Genomic DNA, 23,262 nt, shown 5'->3' with positions numbered 1-23,262 from the left:
AGGCCAATAACATTTAGTTCACTTGCTATTTTTTTTTGTGTTTGCATGGAAGGCAGAGGGGGGACATTTCCTACACAGGGATGAGCAGTACAGAAAATTGATTCTGGTGCAACACTAAAAAAAACATAATGGTTAAATTTATCTTTATGGGTACATCCTCACTTGATTTTATAAGCATCCTGATGTTGAAAAATCATATATCATGCTTTCAAGTCATAAATATTGGTATAATTCTTTGTCACTTTTTTAATATGTACACACAAATGCTCAGTCATGTTTTATTTAACTCAAATGTTTTGATGGAAAACAACTGGGGTACATGTTTCTCTGATGTGCCTTGAAAATCTGGTATTATGATAGTTATGTCTCTAGTTATCTCAGATCTTAAACCCAGTTTAGTATTTCACTGGGTTAAGACAAGATAGTTCATTCATCATCTTTTAAAATCAAGCAGAGAAATTCTATATGCCATGGAAATCAATGACAGCTGATCACAGAGAACTGGAAAAGGAATTACATCCTTTATCTCATCTACCACTTACTCTGAAAGAGGAAAATCTGTAGTATTAATTACATTAAAAGGTCACAAAGGGCTCATTGGCTACAAGGGCAAGAATAGCATTTAAGCAACTAAAGCACACAGGAAAAGCTGAAGCTGAAAGTAGACAAAGAATTACCTGGACCAATTCCAATCCACCAGGTCTTTGCTTTTTCAATCTTCTCATCCCTAATTAGGACCTTCAGTTTGTCTTTTCATCCTACTAATCAAACTTGCCATGCCAGTCCTCATGACATCCTGTGTGGTGTTTCCATAGTAACATGAGAGATGCATGTGAGAGTTCTTGGTTTTTGTGGAACGATAAATGTGATTTAAGAGACATTATATAACTTTACTAACAATTAACTCTTAAGATTTCTAAGACAAATACTGTACAGCCTTATAAACATGGAATATCTATTGTGTGTTTTATGGATAAAGCAAATATTTAGTTTTTAGACACCATTATTTGACTTTGGTCAAATTGGTTCACCTTGCTTCAGGCCCTGAAATGCAACCTCATATTTCTGAGCTTAATTGAATAAAATTATTAATTAAGCCACAGTGTGGATATTAATATCCATGCGTGTGGATATTAACATCCATTACCACAAAGACAAATCCATGGCTTTATTTCAATTTTTACAACAGGCAATGTTGGAGGTGCATTTTTTCTCTTTTTTTAATGGTTGTATGACCAAGGAAAGACCTAGAACTTTTCCCTTTTGGTTCATACTATTTGAAACATGTTTTTTTTTTAAAAAAAAAACAAACTTAAATGCATACAATCAATATACTGTCTATTTTCTAATTTTCTGCTGGTTGGCAGGCAGACGTATCAAGTCTTATCTCAGTAAGCCACACTATGACTGGATATTCTTTGTCAATGCAGTGGACCAGTAGCAGCATGACATTCCAAGAGGCACAAGATCTAAAAAGCACTGAAATATTTAAGTCCTTATTTTCTTGGTTTTTTTGGTTTTGGGGGTGTTGTTTTGTGGGTGTTTTTTGTTTTTGTTGGTGGTGGTTTTTTGGGGTTTTTTTCTTTTGGTAGGTTTTTTTTGTTGTTTTGGTTTGGGTTTTTTGTTTGTTTGTTTGTTTGTTTTGGGTTTTTTTAGTTTTTTGTTTTTGTTGGTGGTGGTTTTTTGGGGTTTTTTTCTTTTGGTAGGTTTTTTTTGTTGTTTTGGTTTGGGTTTTTTGTTTGTTTGTTTGTTTTTCAGGGGTTTTTTCCAAGTACATTTTGCAATAAAATGCACATATTTAGGAAGGAGATCTAAAAGTGGCAAGGTCAGAGGTCAGTCTGAAATACCACACTCTGTTTGGCCTCTGGCCTCAGCTCAAACTACTGAGGTCTCAGAACAAAGTTGACTTGCTCTAAGCATCAAAATTCATTTTCCAGTTATGCAAGATGAAAACGAGCCTGAAATTGAGTCTTCCAGTCTGGTTGAAAATCAGGATCCTCATTCTCAACCTCTGCCTGGTTTAAAGGGGAGCTTTGTTTGGATTCCCCCAGAGTGCACATCCCCTTGGCGTGGGCAGACGCTGCCTGTGAGCAGCAGTCCTGGGAGAGGACAGAGCTGCTCCAGGGGCTCAGCTTTTACAGGTGTTTGAGGGCTGGTCTCCACCTGCCCCCATGCAGAAGGGATCTCACTGAAAGGACAGCACTCGCTGTGCAGTCACCCTCCAGAAAGTGGGAGCATGGATAAAAGGAACAAATTATAAAATTATGTACCCTCAGTCAGACATTGCTGACTCAGATTTATTCTATTTGAAAGACTACTCAGGCAGAACCTCTCTTCCTTTTTAAAATTACAGATATATTATGACAATTAATAAACTTCATGGACTAATCAGCAAAGTAGTTTCCATGGTTCCTCATCCAACTGTGCAGAGATTCTCAGGGAATTTTAGTGCTATTTCTGTATATGTCAAAGAAAAACCTCTCTTTGACTCCATAAAGCTCAGCTCTAACAGTGCCTCACTGCAAAACTTGGTACTTTTTTCTTTCTCAAAAGTTTATTTTCTTGCTCTGTTCTCAAAAGTACTGATTTTGTTAGACAAGCTAAGTCAAATTGGAATGATCCTGGTCTGATCCTAATGATATTACAGGAGGAAAAAATCTAGATTTCTTCCTCAATTCCAGTATTGTTCTAGCAGTCCATTTTTTTGAGCTAAATTGTCAATCATAAAAAATATAATTTTGTTTAGGATGCTTTCATTGTTCTATCATTTAACGGCTGGCCTTGAGAAAATAATTATACTTCTCTTTATTGGTTGTCTTAGCCTGGAGTTGCAGATAGTAAATACAGTACTGAAACTTCTGTGTAAAGGTGATTCCTCACACAGGCTTCTGAACAAATTTCCTGCTCTTAAGACTGAGATACACATGGAAGTGAACAGATCCATCCTTCAAGTCCAAGTTGGTGTGGAAATCTCCAGTTCCTATTCATTTGACAACTTTAAGTAATGCTGAGGAGCACTGGTGTAACTATAAACAGACACAAACTCCCCTGCATTTCAATGTCCTGTCACCAGTCACCCACAGTAGCAATTACAGGGACTCAGGATTTGAAAACATTTTTATATGATTTTGAAAAGCACAGGTTAGACTCAGTGGTGCCATCATAAATTGTGATTGATTTCACTCAAGTTAGAGCAGATAAAACTGATTTAAGTGGGATTAGCCTGTATCTATTACATTTTCAAACTGGTTTTTTTTGAAGCATTGAAGCAATATAAAAATTCTCTTAACTGATTGTATCAGAAAAGGACAAATTAAAACTTGCATTCAAATTCTGCCTTGAAGAAGTGTAAAGTAAGGAGTGAATGTCATTCTGAGCTACTCCACTCATACTGAATTAAACAAAAAAGATATGATGGCAGCCTTCAAATTTTGGTCAAAACATTTCTAGCCTCACCATAGACTCAGCTTCACACATTTTTTATGGCGTGATAAAGCCTCGCTAACTCTTCCCCCATAACTTTATTTTGCTAACGTCAGGGAGGTGAAGCAGCAGGAGGAAGAGCCCGAGGTGGACGTGTGGGATCTGCTGAAGAACGCGAATCCCAGCGAGTACGAGAAGATCGCTTTCCAGTACGGCATCACCGACCTGAGGGGGATGCTGAAGCGGCTGAAGCGCATGCGCAGGGAGGTGAAGAAGAGCGCAGGTACTGAGGGGGCAGAGCTTTCCTGTGCTCGTTGGTCACACACAACCATTCACCTTAAAAACACAAATACGCCTCACTTCCACACAAGGGAACTTCACACTACAACTTGTTCCTGCAAGGAGTTAATCACAAGGAAGATTTGGTCCATGGTGGAAGTATAAACACCTTATCCAAGTCAGTGCTTACCTAAAGCATCCCTCCCTCTCAGACAAACACTGATTCCATCTGGAACAATGTCCCCCAGGTGTGTGGAAAGGTGTTACCTGATCAAACAATACAGAAACTAGATCTTGTGTTACCATCAATATCTCCTGCTCTAAACAGAGGTCACTCCAAACACATGCAGTGTTTGTTCTTCATAATCTCGTTTTGCACTTAGCTCCATTGCTCAGAAATCCCAGCTGTACCACAGACCCTCCACCCTGCACTGGGTGAGGACATTTAGGACTCTCTTTCCCCATCAACCCTACTGAATAGTATGAGAGATGTAATTACATACAGAAATATATATATACGTGTGTATATACATGTATATGCCACAGAACATGTTTGCACACACATACAAATGCAATGCACTGCCCATTATACTGTTGTGGCATCTGCTTGTTGCTGGACAGCATTTCAGAGCTGGATGCAGTATATACATTTCCTGTGTCACTGGTTTCCTGGAGGTGTCCCTTATATGTGGGTGAAGTCCTCCACAAATCCAGCTGTAATCCAGATGCTTGACACACCCTCTCTCCTCATCCATTACCTCAGGTCATAACATATAGTACTACACATTCATTTTTATTTATGTGTTTTATTTCATGCATCTAGCTGGTCCTATTTGGAATACAGTCACACTGCAAAGTCTTGAAGAGATGCCAGCTTGATCTTGGTCAGGGTAACCAGATATGCACAGCTTTGTGCTTATTCTATTGTTTCTAGATGATTCCATGCAGACCAGTGTGAGAATATCTTATCTGTGATGCATAACATTGTGTGCATATATTCTGACAGTTTTGATGAGACTTATGCAATGTCATTTCAGCATCCATATTCTTGTTTCCTGATCTCATGTTCAAATAACACTTGACTTCCACAACAGCTTTTGCCAAAGGCCTCGATCCTGCATACCAGGTGGACAAAGGAGGTAAAGTAAGATTCATGGTGGAGCTAGCAGATCCAACAGTGGAGCTCAAGTGGTATAAAAATGGCCAAGAAATACGACCAAGTGCAAAGTAAGTGATTTGATGATATGTGAGCAATAAAATGGATACACATCTACTGCCTTGACAATTGTGTTGCCTAGACCCAACTCTTTGCTCAGGCTGCACCAATTTTACTCCTGAATTTCATGAGATGTGAAGAGTGGCTCAGGACCCAGAAAAGTACACCGTAGGCTAAACATAATATAGATTGTCTCCTTTGTCTCAAGACAAAAGTTCTAGAGGCCCTCAAAAAAATGTGGTGCCATTTTCTACTCAGTAGTTTTCAAAAATGAGGAAGCACTGCCACTAAATAAATCACTTGTCCTTGTTCCTGTGTCTGGAGGTGGACACAATCTTTCTACAGTAATTTTGTGCTAAGAGCAGAGAATTTACATCACAAACTTACCCAGCTGGCTCATAAACCCCAGGAAAAAGGGGTGTGAGTTTTGTCTCATCTTCCACTACTCTGTTAACATCAGTCATGAGCAACAGGTCTGGTGCACACAAGCCTCTTCACCTGTCCCACCTGAACATTGGTTTATTTTCTGGCTTTTCCTAGAATGCAGGTGCAGACATTGGAGTTCATGTAGACCAGTGCCTGGAAGTTGAGCCCAGTCCTTCTCATGGGCACAACCAGCTCTTACAACCCAGTGCAGAAAACCCCATTCCTCAGGCAGACACACCTGGGGAAGATGTGCATAACAATATAATGTTTCTCAAAAGTTTCCCAGCAGCACAAAGTCCTAGACAATTTTTCCTCTGATGAGTTAAAAAATATAGTGATTTAAAAAAAGCCTTTTTACAGAAATGAGGCAGATTTCCTTCATTCTGTTGAAATCAGGAAAGGATTTCGGTTAAAATTAATGTTTGACAAAAAAATGGATAAGAGTAACCTTTTCTTTAGCCCCTATATCTGGCATGATCAATTCAGTGGTGCTCTGCAGGCAGCTTTATGGACCTCCCCAGCAGGAGGGGCTGGATGAGTGCTCCAGTGCATTTCCACCAGGCAGCTGAAGCAGCTGTCAGATGCTAATGAGCTTTGGTCATTACAAACCTGGAGCAGATCTAAACTGGTGACATAAAGGTGAAAGGCTCCCTATCCCATTACCAAAACCCCATATCCCATTACTGATATCTTGTGCCATCTGGCCTACCAATAATATTAACCTCTTAACTTTGGCTATTATTACACTTCACAAAAATGTTGGAATGAGTGATGGTGTCCTCTTACTGGTTATTTTCAGCTTTACTCATCTAGAGTTTCAGACTCCATTTTATTTGCCATCATTTGACTCCAGCTTCTTTTTTTTTGTTTGTTTTTTTAATTTCTTCTTTTCATATCACCCAGACCTGGAATCTTGGAACAAGCCAGAAACAGCTCATTGTCACTCTACACTACAGCTCTTTTTTTTGCTAGAAGTCCATGACATCTCTGTTGAAACTTGGAAATTGCTTCCAAGAACAATTTTCTCAGTACTTTGTAAAGCCCCATATTTTTGCCTCTAAAAATCCCGACAGCACTTTCTACATAAAACAAAAGGGGTCCAGAAGTTTTGCTAATGTGTCTTTGCTGCATTCCTACCCAAACAGATACATTTTTGAGCACAAAGGAAACCAGCGAATTTTATTCATCAATAACTGCACGATGACGGACGATGCTCGCTATTACGTAACAGCTGGTGATGAGAAATGCTCCACAGAACTGTTTGTGAGAGGTAACTGTGTCAGCTCGATGCTGTTTCACCTGCCCTACATTTGTGTGGCTTCTTTGGCTGCAACAGAAATAATCAGGGAGGATCTGGTTTGGTGTATTTTAGAATTTGCATTAGCAGCTGTTAGGATCACTTGGCATTTCTGTGATCCCTGGCCTTTTTTTTTTCTCATCCTGTAGTTAGCAGCTTAGTGAAAACCCTGAAATGGGGATACACTCAACTTGGTGTTGTGCATTGGATCCAGTGGGGCTGTGGTGCCCTTCAAAATTTTAAGCCATTTTGGAGACCTGTGTGTTGTAGCTCTGGCTTCTCCTAACACCACACTTGGTACCTGAGGACTCTGATATTGCCCAAGTGCCCTCAGATCAGGCTTTCTGGGAGCCAGGTTTCATTCCATTTGCACTGACTTGAGGGAAGATTTTAACAACATTTACGAATGGGAGGCCGTATCTTCACTCTCTTTGCTACTATGGTGTTGATTACCAAAGCAAAACAGGTATTAATATGAAGAAATGTTCCTTTTATTGAGCAAATTTCCTACTAGCATTTTAAACAGTAACAACTTCTCTGATTTAAGGCAGAAAAGGCTGCACTGATACTCATATTAGAACTTGAAAGAACTTGAACAATACTGCCTTCTACAGCATGATTTAGAAAATCTCTTTTGCTTGGTTTTCCCTCTCAGATTGTAAATATGTAATTTCTTCTTTCCAAAGATCCTCCAATTTTGGTGACCAAAGGCCTGGAGGACACCAGCACCTATGTTGGTGAACGAGTAGAGCTGAGCTGTGAAGTGTCTGAGGATGATGCAAATGTGAAATGGTAAGACATGCTTTGAACAGCTTCCATGAAAATAAAACCCAGAACCTTCTAATCGTGGGCAAAAATGTGGGCAGCTTTTCCTAAACCAGTAAACCTGAAAATTGTTAAGAAAATCTCAATAAAGCCTTATTCAAAAGTGTAGCAACACAAAAAATACCCTTATACATTCATGGATGAGTTTGTTTAATCTTTTCTAGTGCCTTACACTCTTGTAAAGTCTCCTCTGGGAGTTTCAATCTATGGAAGTCTTCCTTGCACAGGATTTCCTTTTGAAAAATAAAAATTTTTTCCTTTCCATTAGGTTTAGAAATGGCGTAGAACTTTCCAACGATCCTAAATCTCGGTATCGAATTAAGGTTGAGGGTAAAAAACACACTTTGGTCATAGAGGAAGCTGCCAAAAATGATACTGCAACTTACTCAGTAATGACAACTGGAGGGCAATCAGAAGCCAAGCTTTCAGTTGACTGTGAGTATCATCCACCTTGTTCTCAAATTCATATGCCACAGTGTGCTGGCACACAGAAATTAACAATTTTCTTGCCTTTCCCTGGGGACTGAAAAGGAGACTTAACTTCCATAGCAATTTTTTTGTTGTGAATCTCCAGAATGGTGACTTCCCTTTAGAACCTATTTCCAGCAGCATGCCTTGAACTAGTTCTGCTTGTTAACTTCCTGTCACACCATTAATATGGAAAACAAAGCAATCCATCCAAAGGTACAACAGGCCAACAAAGTGAATTTTCAAGGGAAGTATCTGCTTTTCTTCAGTCCTTTGAGGTTTTCACAGGAAAGCCAAACCTAGGCCCAAGCACATGACTGTGTAGTCCTCTCAGCTTTGTTTGTGCAGTATCTCTTTAAAGTGCTTGGGTCTTTAAACAAAATTTATCTGATCCATGCCCTGAAGTTATCTAGAATAATTATGCAATTATTATCATGCATAAATGTACATTTTTATTTGTAATACTCACGCCATTCTTGACTATTTTGTACAAATTGGCACCCTGACCAATTCATGCTGTTTTATCATTAACTTGGAAACTACCCCCCCATGGTTACTGAGCTCCATCATCTTTAATGCATCTGCTTCTGTGTTCCTAAGTGAGACCTCTGAAGATATCACTTGCACTAGAAGACCAGACTGTGAGGCTGGGACAGGAAATCCACTTGAAGTGTGAGATATCTGAGAATGTGGAAGGGAAATGGTACAAAAACGGGCAGCTGATTGAAGCTAGTGACCGTGTAAAGCTTTATCACAAAGGAAGGTGAGCCTGTTGGGTATTGATGTGGCTTTTGGTGGAATGGCACTGTGGAGTTGTGCCAGTATGTGGGTTATCTCACTAAAAATTATCTGCTGATCAAGTCTAACCTCTGTCCCTCAAGACATATTTATTTGTCATTTTAAAAGCCATGTCTCCTTGCTTCCTTTAATCTTATTTTGTAATCTTATTTTGTGCATTTTGGCTGTGGAGGACAATAATCAAATCCTGGATCCACCTAAGTTCAAGCTGTTGATTTTTCTTGCCATTACTGTTGCTGTTGGTATGGAATATTAAGTAGAAAAAGAAAATTATTGCTAGACATTGTAAAAATATACAATTCCTTTTATCTTCTTTTCTATGCCTCTTTTTCCCATAGCTCCTGTTTGTATCAACTCACAAAGAAGGTCCAACAAAAGTCAGAATATTCCCACAATGGGATCATCTAGAGATTTTTTCTTGAACAACCAAATTGCAGTTGAATGACAGCAGCATAGAATCCCTGCGAAAAAGAGATTACACTCCTGTATTTTTCTTGTTCCGTGTTCAAACAAACAGTATTAGAATTGGTTACTTTATTTGTTAGTTGTCTCAGTAATATTTTGTACAAAGCACACAGTATTTAATCAACTAAACTAACACTAAGAAACAAGTAAAGGATTTTTAGTCAGTAATTTTACTCACTTTCACAGATCTCCTAAAATTTTCACAGACTTTTCCTTATAGCTTCAAGCAGTCTTCAAACATAATTTACACAGACTTCTTTCTCAATTCTTTTACAGAATCCACAGATTTGTTATACCAGTTTCTGCTGTTGATGATGAGGGTGAATACATGTTTGTGCCAGATGCCTACAACATCAATATTCCATGCAAAGTACATATTGTGGGTAAGTAGACTGCACAGTGACCTGCACAGAACATATTTCTGTGACCTCTGTAAATTAAAAGCTGTGTGAAATCCCCTGACCACAACCACTTTGTATCCTCTGAGCAGGCATCCACCAGAGAAAACAGACCTGCAGCTTTGGCAAAGTGCAGTTGAGCTGCTGGAGGGTGCTTTGCCTGTGCTCAGGATCTGCTCATAGTTTATGTGCTGGGGGGAGCTCCTGGGGGAGGCTTCTTGAGGCTGAGCTCCTAAAGCTAAACCACTATGAAGAGTTTGTGTAAAAACCTGCTTCTCAGATATATATATATATATATACATACACTGCTGTCTTTAAGAATTGGCTTGTTAACATTGCAAAATGTGTTTTGATAAGAGAGGAGTAGAATAAGCACTAAATATATAAAAATAACTAACATTTACCTATTCATTAAAAACATTAAATGCTATCTAGAGGGAAAAAGTTGTTCTGCCCAGCTTTGATTCATTCAGAAAAGCAGGAGCCTTGTTAGTGATCCCAGTCCTTCAAACAAAAATAAAACAGGGCATTGACTATTCCCACAGCAATGCCTCACCAGCATCTGGCTGCAACCAGCAACTTGGAAGTCAAGAGGAGAGCAATATAAATGACCAAAGTTTTAGAAAACATGTTTTTTTAATTGAAACTGGGAGATGTGGGATATCTATATTACAAAAAGTGTTGGTGGGATTTAGAGAGAACAAAAAAGGAAGTGCTACTAGAGGGGAATGATGCAAATGGTTATATTTTTAATATGTTAAAAAAAGTTGCAAGAGGACATTAATCAGTTGTTCTCCATACACACAGTGTATAACAAAAGCAATAAGTTTGTTTTCAGAAAAGGATTAGGGTTTACAAATTTTTAAACTGTAAGGACAGTGAAGGCTGAAGTGTGGTTAAATGTGCCATAAAAAAGCTCACAACTAAAATTCTCAAGAGCCACTTAGAGGCTCTCAGAAGTTACCTGAGCGTACATAATTCTGCCTCAGGGAAACAGTTGTGTGTTTTTTCATATGGCATTTTTATTCCAAACTGCCTATGATGCCATGATTTCTTTTTCATCAGGCAACTATTTTCTTAAATAGATTTTTCTTCACAACTTTTCTTTAAAACAAAATTCAGTTGCTTAAAAACACCAAGAAAATAAAACATAGACCATGTTTCTGTGTGTTGCAGATCTGTGCCAGGTCACTGAGCTCTCAGAGCAGCAGCTACGTGTCTAACTTGGACAATCTCTCCTTTTTCAGATCCTCCTAAACTTCACCTGGATGGTCTTGGGGAAAACAACACTGTGACAGTAGTGGCAGGAAACAAACTACGACTTGAGATCCCCATCACTGGTGAACCACCTCCAAAAGTCTTTTGGAGTAGAGGGGACAAGGTACGTTGTCACTGTAGATGTTTCTTTAGCTTAACCAGGAGGCTTTTTCTTCAAAAAAATAATCTTTAGCCTTTTATTTATTTTAATGGCAGAAAATAAGGGGGAGATGCCTTGTATTTAAAATTGCTCATTGCTCAGAAAAGAAGGGTAAAACAGATAAATATTATTTCATATCTTTTGGGTCTTTTTAAATAAAGCTTGAAATTAATAAGGAAAAAAAATATGGGTTCACTATAAAAAATAGTAGAGGAGAAGGATATATTGGATGCAGAAGAAAAGTTGTGAAAATTTACCAAACGGCTACTTCTTCTATACATTCAATGCCCAGAATGGCTGCCAGGTTTTGGCAGTAAGCCATGATATGGTCTTGTTTTGGAAAATGAATGATAAATTTCAATAGAGTTCAAGTCTCAAATGAAACAATAGGCTGGGCAATTGGGGTCTTGCATCTAGTGTCTTAAAGAAGAACTTTTGCTTAGATCAATTCCTGGCTGTGTAAATACAAAAAATAATAGTTTTTCACATTTAAATTTTCATTGTACAATGTAGAAGCTGGGACATTTTACCACTAGTGCATTCATCAAACCTATATTGTCCAATCTGTGACCACTATTTTTCAAATATTAATTGTAGTGTCACCACTGTGGTCCTGTCCAAACAGGGAATTATTATGGAGAGCTCCTACTCCAAAATATGTGACAGCATTTGAAATCTGTGAGGAGAAACTACTGACACAACCACTCTGAGTTTAAAGTGAATCTGCCTTTTGGAAGAATCAGCTATTCTTTTTCCATCAAATTAATGATATGTGGTGGCAAAAGTGTGTTCTACCCTGAAAGAGAAGCCTAGTGACTCATCCTTTGTGATGCAATGGCTTAATTGAGTAGTAAACAATTACCAAGTTTTACTTATTTTGGTTATTTTGTCATTTTTCTCATCATTAGGTGACTAAAATGCTGACGTTTGGTGTGGAGCTTTTTTACAGCTTTTGTTGAAGTGACTACTTTTGATTTTTGAGTATTTTGATTCTCAAATCCAGTAAATATGACCTTTTCCTCTGCTCTCTGTGGTTCCTAGATGGTCACAGACAGTGGAAGAATTCGGGCAGAATCGTACCCAGACAGCAGCTGCCTGGTCATTGATGCAGCTGAGAGGGAGGACTCGGGTCCTTTCAGAATCACCTTAAAGAACGAGGCTGGAGAGGACACAGCCCTAATCAACATTAAAGTGGTTGGTAAGTCATGTGAAACAGAGCCCATGAGCCATGTCTTTTATCACTGGGGTAGAGTCTTGGGAAACTCCCATTTTCCTGGTTTTCCCCACTGCCAGGTGTGGAATTGGGATGCAAGGGTAATAAGGCTGGGTGTTACTGAAGGGAGTAGGAGCTTGGAAGGGATTTAAGTAGGAGTTGATTATTGCTGCTGCCAGGGGCCAAACTTCTCTGATTGCCTTAGGCTGTCCTTATCCCTCCCGGTTCTCCACTCTCCCTGTGGCTGTGGGCCCTGTCTTGGCACATGTTCCCGAGAGCCTCTCAAGTGTCTCGATCATGCAGAAGACCTTGGCATTCATCCATTCCTAACCACCAGCCAGGATCCACTAAATTTCATTTTCCCTGCTCTCTCTCCTCATTAGGAATTCCTTTTACACCTCAAAAACTATTTAGATTTGTTTCTTACTTGACATTTTTAATTTCAACTTATGGCAAAAGATTTTTTTAAAAATAATATTTACTTTGTTACAACAGATGTTCCTGATCCTCCTCAGGCACCAAATGTGACTGAGGTGGGTGAAGACTGGTGTATTATGACCTGGGAACCTCCAGCAAATGATGGTGGATCACCCATTCTAGGTACATACTTTTTTTGGTGGTGACTCTAATACAAACAAAAGAAGCAAACACCAAATAGTGGATGCAACAGGATCAGAGTATAGCTCAGGCCCTGGAAAATGGTGCTGGGAATATCCAGTAGCTACAAAGTTCTACCTATTCTGACTTTATCAAACATCTCTTTTTTCTAATGCTTTGAGATTTGTCATTTTCTATCTTGTTATATTATCATGTTCCCTACTTGAAAGACAACCTCTTATAAAACCAAACTTGGCATTTTTATTATCCTGTTTGTGTTAGAAGAAATTTCAGAAACAATTTACTGAGTAAAATGGAATATCTTTTAATATACCCAACCAAGAAGAAATCTAGAGGGGCCCAGAGGTCAGTAGAACCAGGCCCTTTTCATTCTGAACTAAACATAACAGTCTTCTAAGTCCAAAAAAAGCTCTTATATGGCTATGAAAGAAGATTGGTGACTCTCAGATAGCTTGCAATGAGGAAAAATATCACTCTGAAGCTAGAAGGGAATATTGAGGTGTATCCTGGTAAAAAAACTGTCACTGGGTAGTCAAAAAATAAACCTTGTATTACTGACCTTTATGCCATCACTTATTATGATAAAATCTTTTCTGGTCAAAAGGATATTTCATTGAGAGGAAAAAGAAACAAAGCTCCAGGTGGATGAGGCTGAATTTTGAACTGTGTAAGGAAACAACTTTTGAGCCAAAGAAAATGATTGAAGGTGTTGCTTATGAGGTCCGTGTGTTTGCTGTCAATGCCATCGGCATGTCCAAGCCAAGCATGCCTTCCAAGTCCTTTGTTCCTTTAGGTAAGTAACCAAAAGCAGAGATAGCTGTGCATTTACAAAATAGCCATTAATATGTTATTACAATCACCTAATTATATAATTTTTTATTAGTGTGACAGCTAGAAGGCTTTGCCATTCCCACAGTGACAGGCTGAGTGGCCTTTTCATATAAAGAAACAGATTTTCAAACTATTGTGACAACCACGAGTCCCTGTAAAAGAAAGGTGTCTTTTTCTGTAGATCAGCAAAGATTTCTCCCTTGCTCAGCAGCACCCCCAGAATGCAGAGGAGGAGGAAGGAGGGGGCTGTTACAGCTCCAGCAGAGCTGTGACACAGCCAGGACATACCTGCTGAGGTGGAATACACTGCTCCCAACTTCTCTGCTTACCAGCCACAGCTGCTTGTCCTTCTCGCTCCTCAGCAGGAGGAATTTGTCTCTGGCTCAGGATGTGAGCATGTATGGGATGAGGTAGCTGCCTTCTCCTAGCGTGGTCCTAACTGGTGAAGACATGCCAGGGATGGTGGAAAATCATCCTGGTGGGCAGGATAGCCTGTCACCTGTGATACCAAACCAGAGAAACACAGACCATAAACATAAACCTCGCATGGTAATAACAGTGTTCTGCCTTCTCCCTGACTCCTTCAGCTGTTACCAGCCCCCCAACTCTGCTGGCAGTGGACAGCGTGACCGACACCTCGGTGACAATGAAGTGGAGGCCCCCAGACCAGATTGGGGCGGCAGGGCTGGACGGCTACGTGGTGGAATACTGCTTTGAAGGAAGTAAGTGAGAACACCTGGGGTACCTGACTCACAGTGAAAGTGGGTGAGACTTTCTCCATTTTTTCTCTGCAGGTATCAGGTGCTCTGGCTGTCAGGCAGAGACTAATCAGGCAGAAAACCTCAAGGAGCAGGGTTTTGTTCAGGCTTCCTCTGGTTTGTATTCCAGATGCCACCCACTGTGGTTCAACATAGCTTTCACTTGATTTGAAATCCAAATCAGAATCTATGTAATCTGTTGTAATGTACCAAGTACCATGCTAATAACTCCCCTCTTTCAGATGCTAAATGAGAGTTAGGGCAGTGAAGAGTTCATTGGTGGATGAAGGCATAGGAAATAATGGCTACAAGTGTGGCCCAAAATATGTTCAGGTTGGCTGGGTTTTAGGGACAGGAGATCTGCAGTGTGGTAATCCCTATGTTGACCAATTACCAACTTCAAGTGCCAGCTGCCAACACTGAGAACAGCCTCTCCAATAGTTCCTGCAGAATTCATCTAGGCATGCAAGTCCATGTCTAGATATTTAATTTCTCCAACATTTCAGTGCAGTTTTGGGAATCTTTAATTATGTCAATCTAAGACAAAAATATATAAGAACTGAAGGAGGAAGATAAAGAGACTGAATTAACTTTTTAGAGTAAAATAAGAAGGAACAGGGAAATATAAACTATATTTTACAACTAAGAGTCTTTTGGTGATCAAGCAGCAGGAACTTAGTATTTTCCAGCAGATTTTCTTCTGAACTGGCCTATTTTGAAGCCTATTTTCAAAAAGTCAAATCCACCAGCAGCCGGGTAAGTATCAAATAGCCTAGAGTGGTATGTGCAATACCCAGCCTCTGTGGACCAACAACACCAACTGCAGCAATGTTGTGGACGTGGATGAAGGGCACACAGTTATCTTCAGCTCCACTGCTGTTGCTCTTAACTGTGCAGTAAATCAAGCAAGAGGTTGAACACCTTTGTTCACTAAGGCATTTATCTCAATGAAAGCTTTTCATTAACACAGTCTGTAGCCTGGAGACAAAAGGTAGAGGACAGAACGTGTCATTCATGCTGTCACATGTTTCAGATTCAGGAAATCCAGGAAAACAGTAGGTCATAAACGTGGTCAGGTGCCACGGCATCAGAGTGCACTCAGGTCTCTCTCAGGCAAGTGGGAGAGGCTGTGAAGAACCACCACTGGCTTTTCTCAGGAGCACTCAGCATCTTGTAGTGTTGAGATGAATATCTTTAAGGAGCAGGACTGCAAGAAGCTCTGAGACCCGGAGGAGAGTACCAGAAGGCAGACACAGCTGGAATGGTAGGAAGGGTTTTCCTTGTGTATTGGGAGGGAGCTGCGGGAACAGCTCAGAGTGAGTAAGCATGCAGTCTTCCATCAGGACACAGTGTTCTTACTTTGCTTCCTCTGCACAGGCCAGGTGTAGGGGAATATTAAGGGGATTGTCAATGTGAGGACTTCAGTGTATGCTGTATATTATGCTTTGTGTAGTATTGGGTAGAATGGAAGGGAAAGTTAAAAGTCCTTGACATTAGAGTATGTGATATCCAAATCAAGTGATAACAAAGGATGAGAAATACAGACAGGTTAATTCAAAGTATGGCTTTGAAAAGCAATCTTCTAAATCTGACTTTAAAGGGCTGTTGGACAGAAGAACATTGTATACTTGTTAAATGGAACAAATTCTTTACTTTTTTTCCAGATAGGTTTTAAACACATGAAGATACAACAAAATGGCAGCCAAGTCTGTCATTTTACTGTTACCCACCTCAGTTAAAATACAATGGGTACAATGTATTTTACATAGTTTTGAGTGTTTATGTATATATATATATATATACCTCCTATATATGCATATACATCTATATATACACAATTGACATTATGTATATATGTTATGAAAATGCTTAGGAAGAAGCAAGATAAGTAGAAAATGCCAATTTTAAAATACCAATTTTAAAATACCAATTTTAAAAGTCATGTTATTGGATTACTCATCTTTTTCTCTCTGTTCACTTGTTTTTACCTTTCTTGCAATATCTTAGTGCCTCTTTTTTCTCAGCCCTGTTCTGCCTCAAACTAATTTTCTTCTGTAATGTTTAATAACTCTTTTTAATTTCAAGATACTTTTTATGACTGTCTATATTCATTCTGCTCCTTTTTTCTCTTAGTTATCTGTTTGTAAACTCATCTGTATTTACATTCTCCATTCTTTCATTGTTGTCACTGAAGTAGTTTTCAAGAGGGCTTTTTAGAGTCTTCCTTAACATTGCAATCATTAGGAGAAATCACAAGCTGACAATAGGAAGACAAAATATACATATAGATAATTTAGAATATCATAAACGTCGTTTTGGCTTTGCAAAACTGGTATTTCCCTTTAGTCAGAACAACATAACTTGATCAGCATGGTGGATTCTTGGAGTCCTTCACTATGTACCACTCCATGCATGTTACTGAACTGGAGTGTCATCATGACTATCCTGATTCAGCATTGCATAGCTGTGAATAACATGAATATAGAATATAATTGTATATATATATATAGAGAGAGAGAGAGAGAGAACTCCCCAGGCCTAGTTTGCAATATCCAACTTTGGCCCTCTTGCTGTGGAGATGTGAAGCAGACCAAATCCTGCTGACATAGGAGTCAGTCCCTAGTAAAGTGTGCTGCTGACTGGTTCTTGTGGAGCATTTGGAGGGCAGCCTGGGGAGCACAGCCTGAGTGCTCCTCATGACAGTATGTTTATCTGCTTGTAACAGGCTGTTGTACCTGCAGATGATCTGTTTTTATAGCCAGTAAATAAGTGCTTCAGAGAGTTTCTGTTGGCTGAGACCTTTGCTCATCCAGGACCATGCAAAAATACTAGAATAGTATTTTTATTATCCTGAAAATAGCCAGCTCCAGGATTACAGGAAATCCAGGACAGTGATAACTTTGTTCAGGAAATAAAGCCTTAGGGTTTACATTATATCTGTCATCATCCATGGGTCTGGTCTTCTTTAATCTTCTATCTATGTTACCCTTAGCTAAATGTGTTCTCTTCCTGTTTCCTCCAAGTTTTTTTCCAAGATCTCTTTCTTTCTGTCTCTTACTCAGAATTTATCTCTCATTTTCTTATCTCTTCTACAATGTGTTTTCTTCTCCTTCTACACTTTTTCTCATCATCATTTTGTTTCATTTCTCTCTTCCAAGTGTTCTTTCGTCTCTTTCTTTTCATATTTCTAGGGCTATTCTGGGCCCAAAAAATTCAAAGAACTTTATATCCTTCTCTTCTTTCATCCTCTATCTTTCCTGTGGGCATCACATATAATTGTTCTGTGATCTAGATCCCCTCTTTCCATCTCTTTTCTCCCTGCAGTCTCCCTAAATATGGGTTCTCTAAATCTGTAAAGCCCAGCATCTATCTTTGCATACTTACTAACAGGAATTGCTAACCACTGACAAAATGCTCCATCTGTGTGAAAGTGGGTGTCTCTGATTAATTTTAAAGATGGATTCTCTCAAGGTATATCGACAGATCTCTCTGACGAATTGGGGGAGCCACCTTTTAACCTGGAAGGTACAGTATTCCACAAAGGATATAAGTCTTCTTTAATGAAAGAAAAACTCTCTTCATAAAAGTAAAGATAAATTCCTAACAGTGAATTTTAGGGGCAACAGTGGAACTATGGAATTTTCTGTAGTATAAGTGTAAGGGGAGGAGGAGATACTTGGGAAACAGACATTGATTGAAATCCTTTTCTGCTTGAAGGAAAACTTAATTCCTAGAATTAAGACACTCAGTTATGAAAAGGTGCCACAGCACTACGCTCTAGCTCTGCAGGGCTCTCCATTCATAACAGTTCTCTGTCTTCTGTGCCCATTTCATAGTGCTGGCTTTACATGATGTGGGAAGTATTGATCCTGCTTGCTAGTTCATAAACCTGGCTCCTGTGCCCAGGAGCCAGCAGTGTTAGGGCAGGCTGTGCTGGGAGGATAAGAAAGTATGGTTTGTAATGGAAGCTGTTTGAAAGACTGTACTCTTATGATCACTCCATGAATTTCGTGCGACCACCTGGGGGTAGGATTAAAAATCCAAGAATGCTGTAATTATGTGAATAATTCTGACACAGCCTTCCTTTTTTTAAAGGCATGAGGAGAGATGGCATTTCACTGCAATGTAAACATTCTGTGTTTCCTTTATTTCTCAGTTATACTTTCAAAGGTACTCAGTACTGGTTGAAATTAATTGCAAAACCCATTTCTCTTCAAGGAAGCTGTTAAAGCAATGATCAGTGCCTTTGCAAATATATTCTTTGTCCCCCTTGTTTTATTCTAGCTGAATTTAAAAATCTAAACATTTTTGTCACTGGTACACTTAAATTATAGAGATATTCTAATAACATTCATATAATTATAGAAATATATATAAATGTATGAATGTACAAATACATAATCAGCAGAAAGTCTCTAGGGTTTGAAACACTCTTCTTACTTATGAAAATGAATCTACATTGTGTTACATCATAATTAGAAAAACAAAATAGAATTATTCATTAGAATCTAAAAAATCTATTACTGTTCTGTAATTTTCCTCGTCCATGCTGTGGATCTATTTATAATTCCCTGTTCTTTGGATTTGTCCTCCTCCCCTCACTTCCCTAAACCAGCTGATGAATGGATCGTGGCTAACCCAGAGCTGACAGACAAAACAAAGTTTACCATCAATGGCCTTCCGACTGGCTCGAAAATCCTTGTGAGAGTAAAAGCTGTGAATGCTGCTGGAGAAAGTGAGCCCAAGTACCACCCACAGCCTATTTTAGTCAAGGAAGTGATAGGTAAGATCCTGCTGCCTACACTTACCCACAAATACACACGGTTTCCATACTAATACCTGGGGGTTTTTAAGGCTAATATTTACTTGTTATTGAGGAAGTGATAGGTAAGATCCTGCTGCCTACACTTACCAACAAATACACCCTGGGGGTTTTTAAAGCTAATATTTACTTGTTATTGTTAACTGATGATATGGCCTTACAAAGCCATTGTGTGGTGGCTAGAAATCATGAAACCATCTTTGAATAATTCATAATTTTGTTTCATTTCTGAGCCTTTATTTCTCAGTTTTTCAGGGCAATTTTCTGCAGAACTTGATCCTGATGGTACTTTTTAAAGTTCCTCTAAGCTTCCCACCTAGTCCTACCATTGTAGCATTTGGTGTTATAAAAGCTGATGGTGTCCTGAATGCAAGACTGGGGGACCAAGAGATTTCAGACACCTCACTTATTAGTCACTTCTGGGAATTTTAGACCACACTGTCTCCTTTTTATACTGATGCACACCAGTGCTGCCTCAGTTAGAAGAGAAGTGCTTAACACAAGCTTTTGTTTTGTTCAGAACCTCCAAAGATTCGTCTACCAAGACACTTAAAACAAACCTATACTCGAAGAGTTGGAGAAACTGTGAATCTTGTTATTCCTTTCCAGGTAAGAGCTGAAAATACTGACAGGAAAATTCCTTTTACCTTTCTTTCTTTTTTTTTTTTAATCATACTTCTGCTTTTTAACTGATTTCTCAGTAACTTTGGCCAGTCAGCTAACTGAAGCACATGTGGAAGTACTCTGAAGAGGTGCTTGAGAGCTTTTGGTTCAATATCTCAAACAAATTATGTTCAGCCAAGCAATGAATTGGGTAACTTGCTCAGACAGACTGATTGGTCATCTGTCATCCAAAGGACATTTACAAATTTTCACAGCAGACATTGCACATGAGACAATTGCACAAGGCAAAGGGGTTGCACCGGAAGCAGTTAAATATGGGTATGAAGAGTGGAACAGTAGCATTTAATAACTTCCTTGTCATGAGAGAGGAAAAGTGAGGGGAAGAGCAGGCAGACTGCAGATGTTAAATCCTTGAGATCACAACTGTAATATGACTATTTCTAAAATATGCAGCATGTTTTCCCACAGCAAGTGTTAACCCTCATTCCTAAACCTTTTAAACAGCACCAGCTTCTCTCCTTGCAAGGTCCTTCTTCTCAACAAAAGAATTATGGCAGAATTCATTTCTATTTCTTGTCTGCACATTTTAAGATACTAGATGGGCATAACTCAGCTTCACAGAGGCTGTTAAAAGCCTCATAAAAGCTTGATCAGCAATACACTGCAAGATATATTTCTCTTGAGAAATTAAAATAATATTTTATGGTTATTTTCTAAGATAAGGTGATGAAAATGGTGTGAGATTATCCTTTTCAGACAGCATCTGCAAACTGTTTGCCTGTGGAAAGCAAATCCCACAGCAAAGCAGGTGAAATTCACTCTACTTTAAGTACCTATATTGGGCACTTAGACACACAAAAAATGGCACACAAAAGAGATCAATCCAGCCTTCCTAGCAGCTATTACAACTTCTTTTGCAATGAAAGAAGAGAGTTTAGAATCCTTGGATGTTGAATCTATTACTTTCCTCTTTCACTGGCAATGTAGAGAATGTTAAGCATTTCCAGTGAGTGAAATACTTTGTTCTATATTTTCTATGGGTTATTTTTTCTCCTTTTCTTTCAGAAAACTGGAAATTATTTCTCAATTTAGCTAGAGAGATAATAATCCAATATAGTGAGAAATTGCAAATATTTTCAGTCTCCTGAGCAAAAAAAAAAAAAAAAAGGAAAGAAAGTTACATTTTAGGTGAATGGGTATGATTGCATCTCTAAATGGTGTATAATTCTTAAAATAATTCTGTTCCTTTCAGGAGAGTTTTTACTTCCTGTTCTGGTTTGAAAGCAAAACCAGTGAGAGATGCCAAGTCAGAAATACAATTTATTAGGAAAAGGGAAAAGAAAACCAAAATACATGCAGTAATACAAAAGAAAAGTCAGTAGTTTTAGTCAGAACACAACCTGACATCCTGTTGGTCAGGGTGTTGGTTGAGCAGTCCAGTTGGATTGGTGGCTGCAGTCCTGGAGGGGCAGATGTGGTTCTCTTGGAGCAGGGATCCTGTAGAAAGGGTGTAGTCGTCCTCTGAAGATCCAGTGGAAAAGACAGTTATTCCTCTGAGAATGCAGTGGAAAGACTGACTGCTCTGTCCCAAACCCAGATTATATCCAGGTGAGGATGCTTAGCTCCTCCCCCCTGGGCAGAGCATCTCACAATGGGCTGATATCATTCTATGAGTTGTGTGGTGGGTCCTTGATTGCCCATTAAACAGAAATGGCTCCTGGAGGGAGTTGTCTCTGAGTCATGTGGCAAGGCATTGATGGGCCCATTAACAGGAGATAAGGAAAAAAAAACCCAATGCCCCTCCTGGTTTCAGCAACTCTTGAGGATGGGAATGGAATACATTTTTATATTGTAACCTAGGACACTTCCTGTTTGGTAAAAATGGTAATTAAACCTGCTTCCTTCTCTTCCTTTTTCTCTCCAAAAAAATCATACAAAAATTGTTTCCTGGCTCCTTGCAGGGAAAACCAAGGGCGAAAGTGTCATGGGAGAAGAACGGTTCTCCAATCGACAAGAACGACATCAACATCCGCAACACGGAGCAGGACACCATCATCTTCATCCGGAAGGCAGAGCGGGGCCACTCCGGAGAGTACGACATGAAAGTGGAGGTGGAGAACCTGGTGGACAAAGCCACGATAGACATTCAGATCGTTGGTATGTTTGGAGAAACAGAAATAAATCTAGCTGTTCCAAGGCTACAGGAAAATGGGAATGCTCACGTCTTTCTTGGATATCTCTCCATGTTCAATTACTTGGCTGTAGATTTGGTGTCTCTCAGGAAACCTCCATACACCATAGCGTTGTTGGAATGTGTCAGTCTCTTTTTTTCTCTGTTAAGCCCCTCAGGTTCTTGTCTATCCAGGATCCAAGATTTTTCCTGTTGAATGGTACCCATAGACAGTAATGGTAGAAAATTCATAGTAAGTTTGTCACAAATGCAGTGTGGAAGAAATCATAAATGCTGAAAGTAGGAAAGGTAGGAAAGACAGACAAGAAAACACATTTATTTTTCATTTTTACCATCCATTCTTTACATAATAGGCAAAACTGGCAGCACAACTTTATTAAGTTTATTATCATTCTGACATGCCTTCACTTTGGAAAGTTTTATTTTGCAATCACATCTTTCTTTTGACTTTTTTTTTTTTTTTGTAAGAAAGAGAGGGAATCAAACTAATTGGAAGATGTGTGTGGGAAAAAGAGAAAGCAAACAGTAGAATATATCATATTTTTGTTGCAGATCGCCCAGGCCCACCAGAGGTTGTGACTATTGAGGATGTCTGGGGAGAGAATGTGAATTTATCATGGAAGCCACCAAAAGATGATGGCAATGCTGCCATTACTGGGTACACTATTCAAAAAGCAGATAAGAAAAGTATGGTAAGTAATAAGGAGATGTTTAAAATCTGGATGTACTCATGAATTCTCCCTTTTAAAAACAAAAACTTTGCATGCTTAAAAGGATGTAGGTGAATAAAGCACTGATTTATCAGCATTCAAAAAATCTCTACAGGACCCTCTAAAAGCTCTAAAAATCTCTTCTGCACTAAGTCTAGAATTAGAACTATTCCAAAGAAGAGGACTAAAAATGGGAAGGATGGGTGGATTTGAGAGAAGTAATTCTGCATTTTTCCTTTGCCTCAGGAGACAAAATAAAACCTTAAAATATTAATTCTGAATTCAGTAGGCTGCTACCAGAACAAAAGTGTTCCATTGCTGCTGTTTTCAAACCTGCAATGTCACACTGTGTAATTCATTGCCACTCCTTGCTACCCACAGCAAAGCAGTACACAGGTACTTCTGTAACCACTCTGAGATTTACAGATGAAAAGTGCAATACAGAAATATTTATTATTTTCAATAAACTGACAAAAATTGTAA

General features: G+C 39.0%; 1 protein-coding gene across 2 annotated transcripts in view; it reads left to right on the top strand.

Annotated features, from left to right (window-relative positions):
- Positions 1-23,262, top strand: part of MYBPC1 (myosin binding protein C1) — a 70,548-nt gene that overhangs the window by 36,700 nt on the left and 10,586 nt on the right. For both annotated transcript variants that reach the window (XM_039707945.1, XM_039707944.1), the window contains exons 9-24: positions 3,540-3,706; positions 4,797-4,929; positions 6,490-6,614; positions 7,328-7,433; positions 7,735-7,901; positions 8,535-8,697; positions 9,474-9,580; positions 10,843-10,976; positions 12,054-12,210; positions 12,721-12,825; positions 13,448-13,636; positions 14,262-14,396; positions 19,048-19,215; positions 19,775-19,863; positions 21,840-22,035; positions 22,622-22,761. In XM_039707945.1, coding sequence (XP_039563879.1) covers positions 3,540-3,706; positions 4,797-4,929; positions 6,490-6,614; positions 7,328-7,433; positions 7,735-7,901; positions 8,535-8,697; positions 9,474-9,580; positions 10,843-10,976; positions 12,054-12,210; positions 12,721-12,825; positions 13,448-13,636; positions 14,262-14,396; positions 19,048-19,215; positions 19,775-19,863; positions 21,840-22,035; positions 22,622-22,761 — 2,281 coding nt within the window. The remainder of the gene's footprint in view (positions 1-3,539; positions 3,707-4,796; positions 4,930-6,489; positions 6,615-7,327; positions 7,434-7,734; positions 7,902-8,534; positions 8,698-9,473; positions 9,581-10,842; positions 10,977-12,053; positions 12,211-12,720; positions 12,826-13,447; positions 13,637-14,261; positions 14,397-19,047; positions 19,216-19,774; positions 19,864-21,839; positions 22,036-22,621; positions 22,762-23,262) is intronic.

This window comes from Passer montanus, unplaced genomic scaffold, assembly GCF_014805655.1.
Source record: "Passer montanus isolate IOZ18808 unplaced genomic scaffold, ASM1480565v1 scaffold20, whole genome shotgun sequence".
Classification (NCBI taxonomy): Eukaryota; Metazoa; Chordata; class Aves; order Passeriformes; family Passeridae; genus Passer; species Passer montanus.
Note: the sequence above shows the minus strand (reverse complement) of the source record. Positions and strands in the feature narration are given on the sequence as shown.